The sequence below is a fragment of the Dermochelys coriacea genome, chromosome 1 (assembly GCF_009764565.3).
Source record: "Dermochelys coriacea isolate rDerCor1 chromosome 1, rDerCor1.pri.v4, whole genome shotgun sequence".
Classification (NCBI taxonomy): Eukaryota; Metazoa; Chordata; order Testudines; family Dermochelyidae; genus Dermochelys; species Dermochelys coriacea.
This window is the reverse complement of record NC_050068.2, coordinates 219,997,671-220,014,031: the sequence shown is the minus strand read 5'-3', so window position 1 is coordinate 220,014,031 and position 16,361 is coordinate 219,997,671. Positions and strand designations below refer to the sequence as shown.

Here is a 16,361-nt window from a genome sequence, read left to right as displayed (position 1 = left end):
AAATTACCTTTGTGTGGTACATTTTAAGTGCTTTTTCCAAACAGAAGATAGTAGCTAGTACAGAGTGGTTTCACACAGCTGTATGTGATATTGTAAGGTTGTGGGCCTCGACTGTGATCTCATTTTCTTCAACAGAGTAGGAATGTTTCTTCTGTTATTTGCTAACGTGGTAACTGGTTGGGGAAAGGTTTAACCCCCCCCCCCCACCTCTATCCACATGACGTTCACGGAGTGCTCTCTCCATCCCTCAATTGATCACTGCAATGGAAGAATAAACAACTTGAACAGATAGCATTGCCAACTTTCCAGTTTCTCAAAACCAGACACTACAGCAGGAGTATTGGAACTTCTCCTCATCCTCTGTTCCTCCTCTTCCCCGGAGGCTCCACCCCCTGCCCTGCCTCATCCCCCAAGACCCCGCCCCCACTCACTCCTCTCTCCCCCTTCTGCCCCCTCGCTGGCTGCTCTCCCCTCTCTCCCGTCACTCAGTCCTCTTCCCCACCCTCTCCGTCCCCGAGCTGGGCTCCCTCTGCCCGTAAGGGGACTACTCACCTGCCACCCGCGGAGCCGGGGCTGGGAGCTGCAAGCCTGAGGTGGAGCCTGCCTGACTGCCCACGGGATGCAGGTAGAAGGTGGCCCCAGCTGAGCAGGGGCTGGGGCGGGTTGGTGACCTGGTGCTTTCCCCCTCCCCCTCGGCCGCTCGCCCTTAGGGCGGGTAATAATAAACATGCCCTGCCCTCCCCGCCCCGTCAATTACATGCAGAATTGCCTGGGCCACTCAGCTCCCGTCAGGGATCCTTCCCCCGCCCAGCTGTTGGCAAGGGGCCAGGCCCTTCTCTCTTACCCTGGCAGCAGTTCCTCCAGGCCCACGGCAGCTGCCGAGCCAGCCCCACTCGGAGGTCAGGGCAAAGCGGAACCAAATGTGCCTCCAGCCGAAGGGCAGGCCGGCCGGTCCCTCCCTGCATTTCCTGCTCCTGCCTGGCAGGTATTGCTCTGCCCTGGGCTCCAGCTGATCCCACCAGGCCCGATCTTACTGGGGTGGATTGACACTGCTGGGCCTGATCCTGCACCACCCCACTTTTGCACCCCTCTCCCGCAGTAGCTCTGTGCTGCCCCTCTCTCCCTGCCTTAGTTACGGCCTTGGAAAATTGCGGTAACCGGACTTTTGGTGTCTGGTCAATACTTCTGACCAGAGACTGTACAGGTCCCCTTCAAACCAGACTTTCTAGTCGAAAACCAGACACCTGGCAACCCTGTGAAAAGATAGGAATTTTCATACTGGACCAGACCAGCATTCCACCTTCTGCAGCTTCCTGTCTCCAGCAGTACCAGATACATCAGAGGAAGAGGCAAGAAACCCTATTGTGAACAGTTATGAACTATGAGAAAGGATGACCCAATGGTTAGGATGCTATACTTGGGATTCCTGAGTTCATTTCTGTATTCTGCCACAGACTTTCTATGTGATGTTGGGCAAGTTGCTTAGGGTGGGATCTATGAAGGGACTTAGGTGTTGCAATGCTGAACATCAGAGAGTCTAGAAGATCACAGGAACAACACTGTGATCCACAAAGCTGCATTAAGCACCTCAGCGTCCAGTACAATGAATGGGGAGAGATCTACAAAAGCTAGTATGCTACGTGGGGAGTCACCTAAACAAGCCAAAGGGAGATGCCAACCAAAAGGGGGGGTGTCAGGCCCACCCCCTTGGATATAGGGCCTAAGTCTGGGCTGCACGGAGGTGCCTAGCTCTGCTTAGCAATACTAGAATGGCACCCCCTGTCCTGGAGTCAGGTGGCTTAAGCATGTAAATTGTGTTTCTTGTTGGAATGAGTCAGGTGCCTGCCTTGCTCCACACAAAATGGCTGCCAGAGGAGGTAGTGCCCATCTTACAACTTTTAGCCCAATGGTTAGAGCACTCCACTGGGATGTGGGAGACCCAGGTTCAATTCTCCTCTCTCTGCTAGAGCGGGAGAAAGTATTTGAACAGAAGTCTGCCATTTCTTAGGCGAGTGCTCCAACCACTGAGCTATGGGATACTCTGGTATGGGGTTTTTTTCAGTCTCTCCCATTGAAGCTGTTCCATTGTGGATAAATAACAAAAGAGTGATGGGAGGAAGGGGACTGGACCCAGGGTCTCTCACCTCCCAGTTGGGTGCACTAACCACTAGATTTCAGAATCATTCTCCCTTTCTTGCCCAATGATTTTTCCACAGTGGATAAATATTAAATAGCCATTAGGCGAGAGAGAGAGTGCATGAGAGAATGACTCTGTGGTCCAGTGGTTAGGGCACCCTCGTGAGAGACCGTGGGTGCAGTCCCCCTGATCTAATAACTCTTTCATTATTTATGCCCAGTTGAAAAGCTTCAACAGAAGAGATTGAGGGAGCCTCACATCAGAATATCCCATAGCTCAGTGGTTAGAGCACTTTCCTGAGAGATGGGACATCCTGGTGCAAATCCTTTTTGCCCCCCCTCTGGTAGTGAGGGGGGGAATTGAATGTGAGCTAAATATTATAAGGTGAGCATGTCCTCTTCTGGCCAGATTTTTGAATGGGACCTGATCTGGTATGCAGCCTCTGAGAATGCCTACAGGATCAGGCTCCATATGTGATGTAGTCAAACAAACACCTATCTTCCCGTTTTGTGAATCACTCTGGGACTTAGGTGGGGAGATGGGCATCTGGACTCCCAGAAGGCATCAGCAGCGTACATGCCCAGAAGCTGAAACATAAGTGCTGAGGGAGATTTACCCTTAAATGGAGTCACCCAGTGAGTTTAGGTGACTACAGAGTTTGGTGGGAGTTTTGTGGATAGCAGTGTAGCCAAAACTGGGACTTGGACACCTAAACCTGAGATTTAGGTGCCGAGGTACCTTTGTGGATCCCATCCTTACTCTCTCTGTGCCTCAGTACCACCTATGGGGCAACCAGATAGTGGCCCCATTGTGGTTGGCTCTGTACAAATATATAGGGACACATTTTCCATAGAGCTCAGCACTCAAAATTGGGGAGGTTAGGCACTAGAATAAGAAGACAGATTTTCAGGAGCGATCAGCCTGTTAGGTGCAGGGTGGGTGCTGAGGACTTTTGAAAATCTGTCTATGAAGTGTCACCATGGGAGTTGCTAGAAGCCGAGCACTTCTGAAACTCTGGCCTGACAAATGGGTTTTGAGCCCTTCAAAATGTGGCTTTTTTTTGAAATGTGGTTTTGAAAATCTGGCCCATAGTAAATGACAACCTCTGCCGCATATATCATAAACGCTCTCTTCTTGCCCTTCCTCAAACATCCTACGTTAAATCTGCTATGTATATTACTTTTCAGACAAAGAAATAATTCTGATACCTTCACATAGATCCTTGCAAATCTCTAGATCTAACTGAAGTTCAGAGTTGCCACATTCTAGCATTAAGTTTTTGTTGAACCACATTATAAAATCATGGAATATCCATTGGCAGTCTGTCTAGAATAGATAGCATTTGAGCACTGTTCCTAAGGCACATACGCCATTTATTCCCTCTTTTGTAGGGTTTAGGGCCTGTGGTTTTGGAACCATGTAACAGGGCTTGCTGTGTCCTATCTCGCCTTATTTGTTGCAGGCTGCATTTTGTATGCAAGGAAACAACAGACAAAATAGCCTCAAAAGAAAGGAAGAATGAGATAGTTTCCTAAGTTGTCTTTGCCTGAGTTGGCAGCTGCTCTAGCTCATTCAGCTTTTTGTTCTCCAGTGAGTGCTGTGCGTGTGTAGTAACAATGGGGTGATGCAGTTACACTGTAGGCTAATAGTGGAGTTCCGTCAAATCCATTCATAAATACAGAGAAGGGTGCAGTGCTGTGAAAGCGAGCCAGCTTGCAGAGGAAGTAAGGCCTCCAAGTAATGAGCTCTCCGTCACAAACATAGCTGTCAGATCTCATGGACTGGTGATAGACTGTGATCATCTGGTTGGAGGCTTGCCCCGACCTGCACCAGTGCAGATGTGTGACCTGTTCAAGCTGACAGAAGACATTGATAATGGCTAGCAAAGATTCCTTCTCATATACACACATAGCCCTAGTTTAACTTTGTCTGATGCAACACAAATATTGTAGGTTTTCTAGGAATCCCAATTTTTATAAACTCTGACATTATTATTGATATTGTTCTTGTTCGTTATTTAATATGCACTTCTGTCATCTGAAGATCTGCAAGTATTTTACTACCATTAAAGGACCACTGTCAACTTGAAATCTCAATTCAGCTTTAAAAATGAGTTAATTTGAAGTGAGATATATGCCCCTGAATTCCCGCTGCCAATTTTTTTGGCTTTACAGTCACGTTTTCCTAAAAAAAGTTTTTCCCTCGATTGTGAAAGACACCCCTCCTCCCCCCCAAACAACAGGAGAAACCGCCTATTCTGGGGAAACAGTGGAACTGAATATAAACAAAGTGTTGTCAAATGAACTAATAAAACTGAAAAATTAGAGGAGGAAAAAACTTGTTTTCCCTAATCCCTTTCAGTTACAGTCATTTTAGACAGTCCTGGTAACACAGTAAGTAAACAGATTCTGGCAGAAGTGTGATTTTACTTATCTAAGTATGATGATGTCCCTTAAATTAATTTACCTACACAACATCACTGTGGGAGAGCAAAATATTATTTCCCCTGTATAGAGATGGGTAAACTGGGGTATACAAGCAAACTTTGTAAGCCATAATTCATCACCAGTGAGAGCAACAAAAAAAACCATCTTTCTGTTAGTAAACTGAATCAATTTGATCTGGAATCAATAAGACACCAACAACATGAAACACAGGATGGCATTTTCACATTGTCACTTTTCAAGCCCTTGGTTTGTATAGACAGTAGTGTCTCAGAGTTAGGGACCCGTGTACTGCAAATTAAGTCCCCAATTCAGGAAAGCATCCCTATGCTGGTAGCACGTGCCAAAGTTCCATAAAGTTAATCATGTGCTTAAGGGCTTTCAGGAATTGGGGCCCAAATGTGGACCAAGTGGGAATCCAGTCATCTTTTGTCCTTAGCAGTGTGGATCACACGTTCTATGCTGGAATTTATGCAAATCCTTATTCCTAAATGCAGGAGTAGTTGCATTCCTGTGCTCTCAAAGCAAAGTGTAAATAACAGGAGACCAGCACTGTTACAGCAATCACCTACTGCACCCCCTTACATTTGTTACATATCGCCTCTTTCTTGAAAGAAGCACCTCTCCTGTTTTCCTGCTGTTTTTTCTTTTTTTAATTTTTTAAAAGAGCTCATTTTCAGGAATGTTGTTTAAGAGAACCAGAGACATTTGAATAGGCATAAGGTAGGCTAACAGTTCTCTTCTTCAAGTACCAGCAAACATTTAGGAAAAACCCACCTTTTTTTGCACAGAGATGTCCTGTGAATTTTTCAGTGTTTTCAGATTGCTGAATTGTATCACTCAGCAAAGCATCCCAACTCTGGATTTAAGCTTTTGAGCTTCAGCAGCAACTGTGAAGTAATGGTATAAACAAGGGGGATGTAATTATAGCTCAGTGTCTTTCAGATAATTGAATTAAAAAAAATACCCTCACTCTAACATTGTTCTTAGCTAGTTATTGTACAGGGCAAAAACTGTGGTTTGCTTGCAGATGTTCGATTTGCAAGCAGTTCAAAAATAACATTGTTCATTCAGTGCTAATGTAGATTGGCTGCAAGCATTTTTATCACCAGATTATCCAAACCTGCTCTAAGCACTAGATAAATTGGTTTGTGTTAGATTTCTAAAATATAGTGACACCTCTCTTAAGAGATCTCTCATAGTCAGACCAAAAGTATTTGCTTAGAAGAGGTTCATAGATTCATAGATACTAAGGTCAGAAGGGACCATTCTGATCATCTAGTCCGACCTCCTGCACAATGCAGGCCACAGAATCTCACACACCCACTCCTACGAAAAACCTCACCTATGTCTGAGCTATTGAAGTCCTCAAATCGTGGTTTAAAGACTTCAAGGAGCAGAGAATCCTCCCTCAAGTGACCCATGCCCCATGCTACAAAGGAAGGCGAAAAACCTCCAGAGCTTCTTCCAATCTGCCCTGGAGGAAAATTCCTTCCTGACCCCAAATATGGCGATCAGCTAAACCCTGAACATATGGGCAAGATTCAAAGGTTAAGTGGAACAAAATTGTATTCAAAGCATTTGGGGATATTTTATGACGGTTTCTTGATGAAGACCGTTGCCTAGTGAGGATGGTGTTTAATAGGCTTTCAGTGTACACAGATGAGCGTAAATAAAATTAGACTTTGTTGCATCAATAGACCTACAGTTTCTGGATTGTTTTTTAGACAGTGTTCCATAGCATGTCATCTACTTCCATTATGCCTCTTTCATATTCCCAGATGTATTTACTCTCTGACTATTTTGAGGGGCAAACCTAAAAGGCTCTGAGGTTCAGATCAGTTTCCATAAGTTCAGATTTTTCTCTAAACCTCATCTTTGGTTAAAAAAAAAAAAAACAGGCCAGAAATCTTGCTGGGACAAGCTTTCTTTCGGTATTTCTATTCCTACCCCAGGAAATGAAAGGACATATGAAAATTAAAATAAAAACGTTCCAGGGGACAAATAGCACAGAGAGGTTGGAAACAAACTGAAGATACTTTCATTAAGAGCTCAGTCCTGCAAAGTACTGAGACCTCTCAATTTGAAGTCAGTGGGCCCTAACGGAGGTAGGCACCTCCCAGAAGGTGCTCAGGACATGGCAGTATTGGATCCTAAGCTGCCAATAGAGAGTCACGCTGGTTCAGTAGTGACTGAAAGTTCTTCAAGTGCTTGCTCATGTCCATTCCGTTTCGGATGCGTCCAACCTCATTTGGGGACCGTATCTGACTACACTGCAGACTCAGGGGTTATCTGTTATGTGAACTCCTTTCGAGACCATAATGCCTGAGTCTGCAGTGTACCGAGATACGCTGAGAGCCATCTGTTTGGCTTGCGGTGTCTTCCTTCCCCAGTTGTCTGGTCGGGTGGTGCAGGTGTTAATGGACAACACGGCTTCCATGTTCTATGTCAACAGGCAGGAGGAGCTCGATTGTTGGCTCTGTGCCAGGATGCCCTCCATCTGTGGGACTTCTGCATTCAGCATGAAGTCCACCTGGAAGCCTTGCATTTCCCTGGCGTCCGGAACACGTTGGCAGATTGCCTGAGCACGTCCTTCTTCTCACACCACGAGTGGTCCCTTCACTCGGAAGTTGTCAGAATGCTCTTCTAGAAGTGGGGAGCTCCTCCAGTGGACCTGTTTGCCACCAGACAGAACTGGAAGTGCTGTCAGTTCTGCTCTCTCCAAGACCTTGGCAGAGACTCACTATCCGATGCCTTTCTCCTGTCTTGGTCAGGGGACTTGATGTACGCCTTCCCACCTGTTCTTCTCATCAGCAAAGTCCTCTCAAAAATCAAGAGGGACAAGGCACGGGGCATTATGATCGCCACAGCATGGCCTTGCCAGCATTGGTTCGGCATGCTCATGGACCTGGCCATGGCAGCCCTGTGGCCACTTGCCAGCCGCCCAGACTTACTCTTGCAGGATCATGGTCAGCTCCTGCATCCAAACCTTGCCTCTCTCCACCTCAGCTTGGATGCAGCATCACTGGATCCAGAGGAACAAGCCTGCTCTAGACAGATACAGCAGGTTCTCTTGGGGAGCAGAAAGCCCTTCACCAGAGCAACTTACCTGGCCAAGTGGAAGCGTTTCTCCTTCTGGACATCAAAGCCGAATATCTCCCTGACCCAGTCATCTCTGCAGTCTATCCTGGATTACCTGCTTCACCTAAAGCACCAGGACCTCGCCTTCTCTTCGACCAAGGTGCACCTGGCAGCCATATCGGCCTTCAATCCTCGCATCCAGGGTAGATCAGTGTTCTTGCACGAGATGTTGAGCAGATTCCTGAAAGGCCTTGAAAGACTCTTTCCACCGGTCTGGGACCTGGATCCCCAATGGGACCTCAGCCTGGTCCTCTCCAGGCTCACGGGTCCACTCTTTGAGCCTATGGCTTCTTGTTCCCTTTCCCACTTGTCGTAGAAGGTTGTATTCCGTGTAGCTATTACCTTGGCGAGACGTGTCTCCGAGATTAAAGCCCTCACTTCGAAGCTCCCGCACACGGTATTCTACAAGGACAAGATCCAGCTGAGGTCCTATCCGGTCTTCCTGCCAAAGGTAGTGTCGCACTTCCATGTCAACCAGGATATCTTCCTCCAGGTGTTTTGTCCAAAGTCTCATACTCATAGTAAGTGAGGCAGGAGGTGAGCAAAAAGATTTAGGGATAAAACTGTTTTTCTTATTCTGATAACGGTCCTTGTTCAGCATTAGACAACAGTGTTTCTTGTGATTCTTTAGGGGCTAAGATGGCATTGCTGCTTTCCATGGTGTTCTGTGGATAGAAGGCTGCAGCAAAAGGCCAGTGAAGTCAGTTGAAAGACTCCATTCGTTGAATTCAGTGGGCTTAGGATGAGACCCAAAGAGGCTTGAGAGGACTTCAAGATCAGCCCTATATAAACTAGCTGCTAAAACAATACAAATGTATTTGTGTTTTCCCTTTTTCAGCTTTTATTTTTCACTTTGGGCCTGACCTTGCAAGGTGTTGAGTACTTCCTGCACCTACTTACCTCAGTGAAATCAATGAAAGTTGAGGGCACTCAATATCATGCAAGTTCAGTTCTGTACCAGCCTGTTATAACGCCTATTAAAATCAGTTGCAAAATTCCATTGACTTCAGTGGTGCAAAGTTGGATCCTATTTGTGGAGATGGATGGGAGGCTCACATACCAGATTGCCAGATGCAAACATCTTCATAACAGCAGTAGAAACATATTTAAGTTTAAAAAAGTAAAATATGGAAAAATCAACAAGAACATGCATTAACTTGGTGCTGAAAAGTTAAAAGAAATGAATCGTATATAGTACCAGGCCTTTCCAAATGCTTAAACCCTGTTTCTAGGTAATCGTGCCTGGAAATTCAGAACCTGGACTTTCTATGTTGAATAACCCAAATCGTGACATAGTGCAATATATTTCTCCTCCTGTTTGTTTTCTTCATGTGAATTTCCATCTCTATGCAAAGGTTGCTCGCTGCCAAGCACAAAAATTTATCTTTTTTTCCAAACATAAAAAAATAACTGGAATAAACTGCCCAAGGACTGTGAAGTTTCACACAAAAAATTAAGTGCTCTTTTCTTCTGCACATGCTATGATGACAATAAAACTGTGGAATGGAAACTACCTGAACTATTTTAATAGTTTAAACTACTAGACCAGAAAGAAAAATGAGGAAGTTGATCCATGTGACACATGACTTAACAACCCTCCTGAAAAAAACAACCAAAACAAACGGCAGAGTATTTGTCAGTAATGGTCACAATTACCACATCTTACAATAGAATTATTATACTATTCTGGACCATTACTGTAGTATGCTATAGTGGTGTTTTTAAAGAAATTCCCTGACTTCTATTTTTTTATTTCCTTTTAATTTATAGAGCAGCATTCCCTACCTCTGGGTACTGTACATAGTAAAATTGCAACAGTTAAAAATAAAATCCAGAAATAAATTACGTACAAACATAGCAAAGCAACACCAGACTTTGAGAAACTACATTGTGCATCATTGGAAGCCTGATTATTGACCCTGCTGAGTTGTTTTTAATTCTGTAACCAGTAACTTTGAATAGGAGCAGAGTCCGAATTAAAGTGAGAAAGAAGTGGTAGTTCCACCCACAAACCAAGCCCACCTCCTTGATACACCAAAATGAGATACTTCAGTAAATTGTTGCAGATCTTCATAATATATTCATTCTTTTCCTTTCTCCCATAATAGTTAGCATCCCATCGACATGAATAGTGGCAATTCACACTTCTCAGAGCTATTATTTCAGGCTCTGTGCACAGTCAGACAGACCTTGCAGCAGTTAGCCTTCAGATTGTGAACTTGAGTGTATCTATCTTCTCAACCATAAGTGCCAGTGATTTAGGATGAGTTTCATTTGTATGCTCTAGTCAATTTTGCTGCCACACCAATGCTAAGCAGCTGAATTCCAGTGGTGAATCTGGCCCTGTTTTTTTTAAAGTAAACACTTTGTTTCTGCAACACAAGATGACAGCCTCCAAAATGAAGTCCCAGCTTGGTAAATTGCCACTAGCTAACCAGGTTCAACCCCTGGATGTGTGCTTTATAGATATGAATAAATAAAAATTACTGTTTTGATTGGTAAATTATATTGAAGTTGTTAGAACTTGACAGACAATACATTGATAGTTGAATCATAGTATAGACCTTGTCTTATGGATTTCATTGATGAATTATTGTGTTAAAACCAATCTTCAATCTGAACACCATATCCAGAAATACTAACATCAATCTTATTGTGGGCCTCAGTATAATATAAAAAGCCATGCACACAAATAGTAATCCAGATTCTGACCTGAAATACCTTGTAGGCTTCAGCTATAAAATGAGGACAGAGGTACTGACTCACCTTTGTATTAAGTGCTTTGAGATTCTCAAGCTATGCCTACGCTTAAAATTAAGTTGACATACAGCCGCCACAGTAATTATGTTGATTTTGCATGTCAACACTAAGCTCCTTGTGTCAGTGGTACATGTCCTCACTAACAGCGCTTGCATCGATGCAGAGAGCAGTGCACCAGGAGTAGCTATCCCACTGTGCAACTCGCCATCATGTAACACACGGTGTTTTAGTGCATCGTGGGAGCAAATGAGTGGTGCGGGGGTGACTGGGAACATGGGATCAACGTCCCATGATGCAGTTTTCTCCGTCCCATCATTCCATGGGCATCTCTTTTAAAAAGCTCTGCAAACTTGCATGTCCACCACCTCTGCGAGAAGCATGGATCCTGCACTGCTCTGCTCTTCAGTATTGTGATGAGTGTTACGACCACAACATGCCTGATCCTGAAGTATTTCCAGAGCCATGAGGCAGAATATGATGATTCCTTGCAGGCTGCCTTGCTGTGCTCCAGGGAAAGAAACAATTCAAGGCTACTGTTGGCAGTCATAGAGAAACTTCACACAGTGGACCGCTGGTTCTGGGCCCAAGAATCAGGCACTGACTGGTGGGATTGCATCATTATGCAGTGGCTGCAGAACTTTCAGATGCCTAAGGCCATATTCCTGGAACTGTGTATGGAGCTCACCCCAATCCTCCAGTGCTGTGAGAGCTACATTCACAGTGGAGAAGTGAGTGGTGATAGCTGTGTGGAAGCTGTCAATGCCAGATTGCTATTGATCAATCAGGAATCAATTTGGAGTTGGAAAATCCACTGTGGGGGTTTTTGTGATGCAAGTGTGCGGGGTCCTTAATTGTGTCCTGTTACGAAGGACTGTGACTCTGGGCAACATGCAGGACACAGTGGATTGTTTTGCAGTAATGGGGTTCACTAACTGCGGTGTGGCAATAGATGGCATACATATCCCCATTTTTGCATCAGACCACCTTGCCATGGAGAACAGAAAGGGGTACTTTTCTATGGTTTTGCAAGCACTGGTGGATCACGGGGTCGTTTCACTGACATCAACATGGGCTGGTCAGAGAAGGTGCATGATGCACACATCTTAAAGAACACAGGCCTGTAGAGAAGGCTTCTAGCAGGGACTTTCTTTCCAAACCAGACAATTACAATTGGGGATGTTGAAATGCCAATAGTAATCTTGGGAGACCCAGCCTACCCCTTACTCCTATGGCGTACAGTAGCCAGCATGACACTAGCAGGGAGTGCTTCAACCACAAGCTCAGCAGCTGCAGAATGACAGTTGGATGTGCCTTTGGCTATTTGAAAGGCCGCTGGCACTGTCTACTCACAAGATTAGACCTCAGTGAAGAAAATGTCCCTATGGCGATAACTGCCTGCTGTGTGCTTCATAATATCTGTAAAGCAAAGTGGGAGCGGTTTCTGCAGGAGGTGGAATGGCTGTTTGCTGCTTTTGAGCAGCTAGATATGAGGGCTGTAAGAAGAGACCAGCAGGGGGCTATACGGCTCAGGGAGGCTTTGAAGGACTATTTTAACAATGAGACACAGTAGCGTATGTTGCTGTAGTCTGCTGTGCTTGGCTTTTTTTTTTTTTTTTGCACCCTAGTATGAGCATTGTAATGAGTGTTCTGTATGTGGTAATACAGCATTGCAAATGCACCTATTGCTATTACTTATGAATGATGTCAGTCCCAGCCAGCATATGTTATGAACTAATAACAAGATGAATTAAGTTTCCATAAATAGACTTTTTTTCTGAACCCATACAAAGATAAGAACGGCCATACTGGGTCAGACCAATGGTCCATCCAGCCCACTATCCTGTCTTCCGACAGTGGCCAATACCAGATGCTTCAGAGGGAATGAACAAAACAGGTAATCATCAAGTGATCCATACCCTGTCACCCATTCCCAGCTTCCAGAAAACAGAGGCTCGGGACACTTTATAGATGATTTTACATCCCTGCCATCCTGGCTAATAGCCATTGATGGACCTATCATCCATGAACTTATCTAACTCTTTTTTTAACCCTGTTATAAGTCTTGGCCTTCACAAGATCCTCTGGCAAAGAGTTCCACAGCTTGATTGTGTGTTGTGTGAAGAAATACTTCCTTTAGATTCTTTGAAACCTGTTGCTTATTAATTTAATTTAGTGACCCTTAGTTCTTGTGTTATGAGGAGTAAATAACACTTCCTTATTTACTTTCTCCAGACCATCTTGATTTTATAGACTTCTATCATATTCCCCCTTCGTTGTCTCTTTTCCAAGCTGAAAAGTCCCAGTCTTATTAATCTCTCCTCATATGGAAGCTGTTCCATACCCCTAGACAATTTTGTTGACCTTTTCAGTACCTTTTCCAATTACAATATATCTTTTTTTGAGATGGGGCAACCAGATCTGCACACAGTATTCAAGATGTAGGCGTACTATGGATTTATGTAGAGGAAACATATTTTCTGTCCTACTATCTATCCCTTTCTTAACTATTCCCAGCATTCTTTTTGCTTTTTTGACTGCCACTGCACATTTAGTGGATGGTTTCAGAGAACTATTCACAGTGACTCCAAGATCCCTTTCTTGAGTGGTAACAGCTAATTTAGACACCACCACTGTATATGTCTAGTTGGGATTATGTTTTCCAATGTGAATTACTTTGCATTAATCAGCATTGAATTTCATTTGCCATTTTGTTGCCCAGTCACCCAGTTTTATGAGACAAACATATTTAAAACTGAATGAAACTTTATAAATACATGGGAAAGAACCTCTGAAAGGGAAAGAAAAGTAATTTCCATTTCACAAACACACATACACTGACCTGTGAGAGACACAGTTGGTGTATGTGCAGCTGTGATTGTCTGTACTTTCCCCCAGGGTGGAGTGGTAGGGGTATTGCACTGGCCCCGGATGCCATGTAGTAAAGGAAGGGGTGTGTAGGGAGGTCCTGGAATACAGTTCTCTGTGGGCTGCAGGGGGAGACAAGAACGGATCTGTTGAGCCTGAAGGTCAGTCAGAGACTGCAGCATGTCTGTTTGCTCCCTAAGAAGGGTTATTATCTCTTGCTGCCCGTTTCTCTTGTTCTCACTATCCATGTCCATTGTGTCCTTGAACTTCATCCTCCAAGACCTCTGCTTGGTATCTGAAGCACTGAGGCTTGCAGGATCTCCTGGAACATGTATTCCCTTGTCCTCTTCTTTCTCCTTTTCTGGCTGAACCGCTCCACTGGTATGGATGGAGAGACCCTCAAGGCCACTTTTGCAGCTGTGAAAGAAACAGTGGTCAGAGGTACTATTGTGAGTGCATTCACTCCACTTGATCATACAAGTTACAAGCACTACGTTCTCACTTCTGCTTGTGACTTTAGCTGATATCTCACTCCAGAGGGTAGCAGAGGCTGAAAGGGAACAGCTCCTGCACACATCCGGTGCAGACCGAGTCTGTATGGTGCTAGCCCGTGTACTGCAGTGGTGCCTGCTGAAGTAATTGCTGAGTGGTGTGGGAAAGCATCCTACTGTGGCAGAAGAAATAGGGCAGCCCTCCCCAGAAACCTTTGGCAGAGGATTGCATATTGCCTCCAGGAAAGCTTCCTCGAGATCTCTGTGGAGGATTCACAGGCCTTCAGTGCACATAAACAAACTGTTCTGCAGGGCTCCCTCTGCCTAACTGTTGAGAAGCAGATAGCAACTCTACCTCTTGGTTATTTCACTACCTCTTGCAACGTGACTAAAAATGAGTAAATGAACAGATATGTGCCTGCAGTGTCAAAGCAAACTGCATACTTACCAGAGGTTCTTTCCCGTGCATCGGGCTCACCATCCTTAGACTGCTGGGACTCGCTTGAGTGCTCAGGAGTCAAAAAGAGGTCCTGACTTGCAGTGATGCAGCGCCACCCGATCCCCTGGTCGCCTGTCCTCCATGCTCCTCCTCCTCTTTCTTGTCCAGCACCTTGTTCTCAGGGTTCACTGTGGTGGCCTGTGACTCCAGCTCCCCCGTATTTGTGGGGCTCTTGGGGATGGTGGTTGGGTCACCGCCGAGGATGGCATGCAGCTCCTTGGAGAAGTGGCATGTCTGCAGTTCTGCACAGAGTGGCTGTTTGCCTCCCTTGCCTTCTGGTTTGCCTGTTGCAGCTCCTTGATGTTCACACGGCACTGCTGCGTGTCCCACTTGTAGCCCTTCTCCCCCGTTCATAGATGTCGACATTTCTACGGCTGGATCGGAGCTGTGCCTGCACAGCCTCTTCTCCCCACAGACCCAGGAGATCGACCACCTCCCGTGTACTCCAGGCAGGAGCACGTTTGTTGTGTGGAGCTGGCATGGTCAGCTGGGCAGTTGCTATGTGAGTTTTCCATGCCAAGCAAACAACAAATGGAATTTAAAATTCACAGGGCTTTTAAAGGGGAGGGGCATGTACCTGTGTACCTGGCCGCTGAGCAGAGTTCAAAACAGTGACCAGAGCGCTCACAGTGCAGCATTGTGGGACACCTCCTAGAGACCACTAAAGTCGACATAAGTTATGCAATGTCTACACTGCCACTGTGTCAATCCAACTACGTCGACCTAAGCGATACACCTCTCGTGGAGGTGGAGTTATTAGGTTGACATAGTGTGTGAGTTACGTCGACAGGAGCAATGTTGTAGTATGGACACTTACAGAGTAAAGCAGCTTATGTCGACCTAACTCTATAGCGTGGACCAGGCCTCAGATGTAATTGTGACCCAGAGACCTCTTGATGCCAACTGGCAAAGGGTATAACAGGTGCATATGGGTTACAGGGATCCCAGGGTCTGGTATTTTTAGTTCACCAAAGAGTGTCATGTGAGAACTCAAAGTCTATGTGTCACCCTGGTCATCAGTATCACTGCAAAATGCACATACAGATGTTGTGTAAGGAGTTATGTATATACACTGAAAATTATGTTCTTAAGGTCAGCATTAAGGGAGCGCTCACCAGCAACAGTGAAAGCAGGTTTTCTTTCAGACAAGGAACGTTCATCTGTCTGGCTGTTGACCTGTAAATTAAGTATTTTATGGTTCACAATAGGCCTCCACTCAAAAGACTGGGCTGCATGCTAATGAAGGATTATGAAATCTTCAGAGAGGAAATTAACAAGAAGAGGTAAGCAGCAGAAGTTGGCTTGTTTAGGGGTAATACAAGAACTTTTGAAACTGTACCCAAGGTACCTCTAGATATTTGTTCAGTCTGTAAGGACAAGCTGTCAGTGGGCTTGATTTTTATGAGAACGGGTCTGTGTCAGTCTGGTTGAAAATGCTGGGGAAAGAACTTGGGGTACACTTTCTTGCAGGAGATAGACATTCCTTGTTAGTTAAGTTTAGTTTTCAGAAAGCGTGTTATTATTTTGTTTTATATGTAACCATTTGTTTCCAGTATTCTTACTCACTATCACTTGAATCTCTGTTCTTTGATAATAAACTTATTCTTGTTTTCACTATAAATACATCTAAACGCTGTGTGTTCAGCAGAGCTGTGTTCTAAGGTGTAACTAGTGAGCTGCGGGATACAGTTCCTTTGGAAACAGTGAGCCTGGTAATTCTGGGAGAGTTCAGTGGATAAGGGGCTGGACTCTACTGGGAATGCTCGGAGAACTTAGGGTTGGTGTGTGCCTATTATTAACCTTTAAAGAGAGAGCAAGGCCTGTGGAGGCCTGGGGGCAGCTCCTTTCAGGGAGCTGATCCACCGCAGACACAGACAAAACTTCCTCACGCTAAGAGCAGGGTGCCTCACAGCCCTGGGAAAAGTCATTTTAGAGCTCTGCATAAATTAAATGGATAATTATTTGTTTTTGCTATGAATTATTACTATTAAAAGATGTATAATATTATAAGAGTGTTCTGAAAC

General features: G+C 45.0%; 1 protein-coding gene across 3 annotated transcripts in view; it reads left to right on the top strand.

Moving 5' to 3' along the window:
* CCND2 (cyclin D2) overlaps nucleotides 1-16,361 on the top strand; it is a 54,550-nt gene that overhangs the window by 25,916 nt on the left and 12,273 nt on the right. Inside the window, exon 5 of one of the 3 annotated variants that reach the window (XM_043514707.1) lies at nucleotides 10,823-12,256. The exons of the other annotated variants lie outside the window; for them this stretch is intronic. Within the exon in view, the coding sequence (XP_043370642.1) occupies nucleotides 10,823-10,948 (126 nt within the window). The 3' untranslated portion in view covers nucleotides 10,949-12,256. Of the gene's footprint in view, nucleotides 1-10,822; nucleotides 12,257-16,361 lie in introns of those variants that run through there. 3 annotated transcript variants of the gene reach the window in all.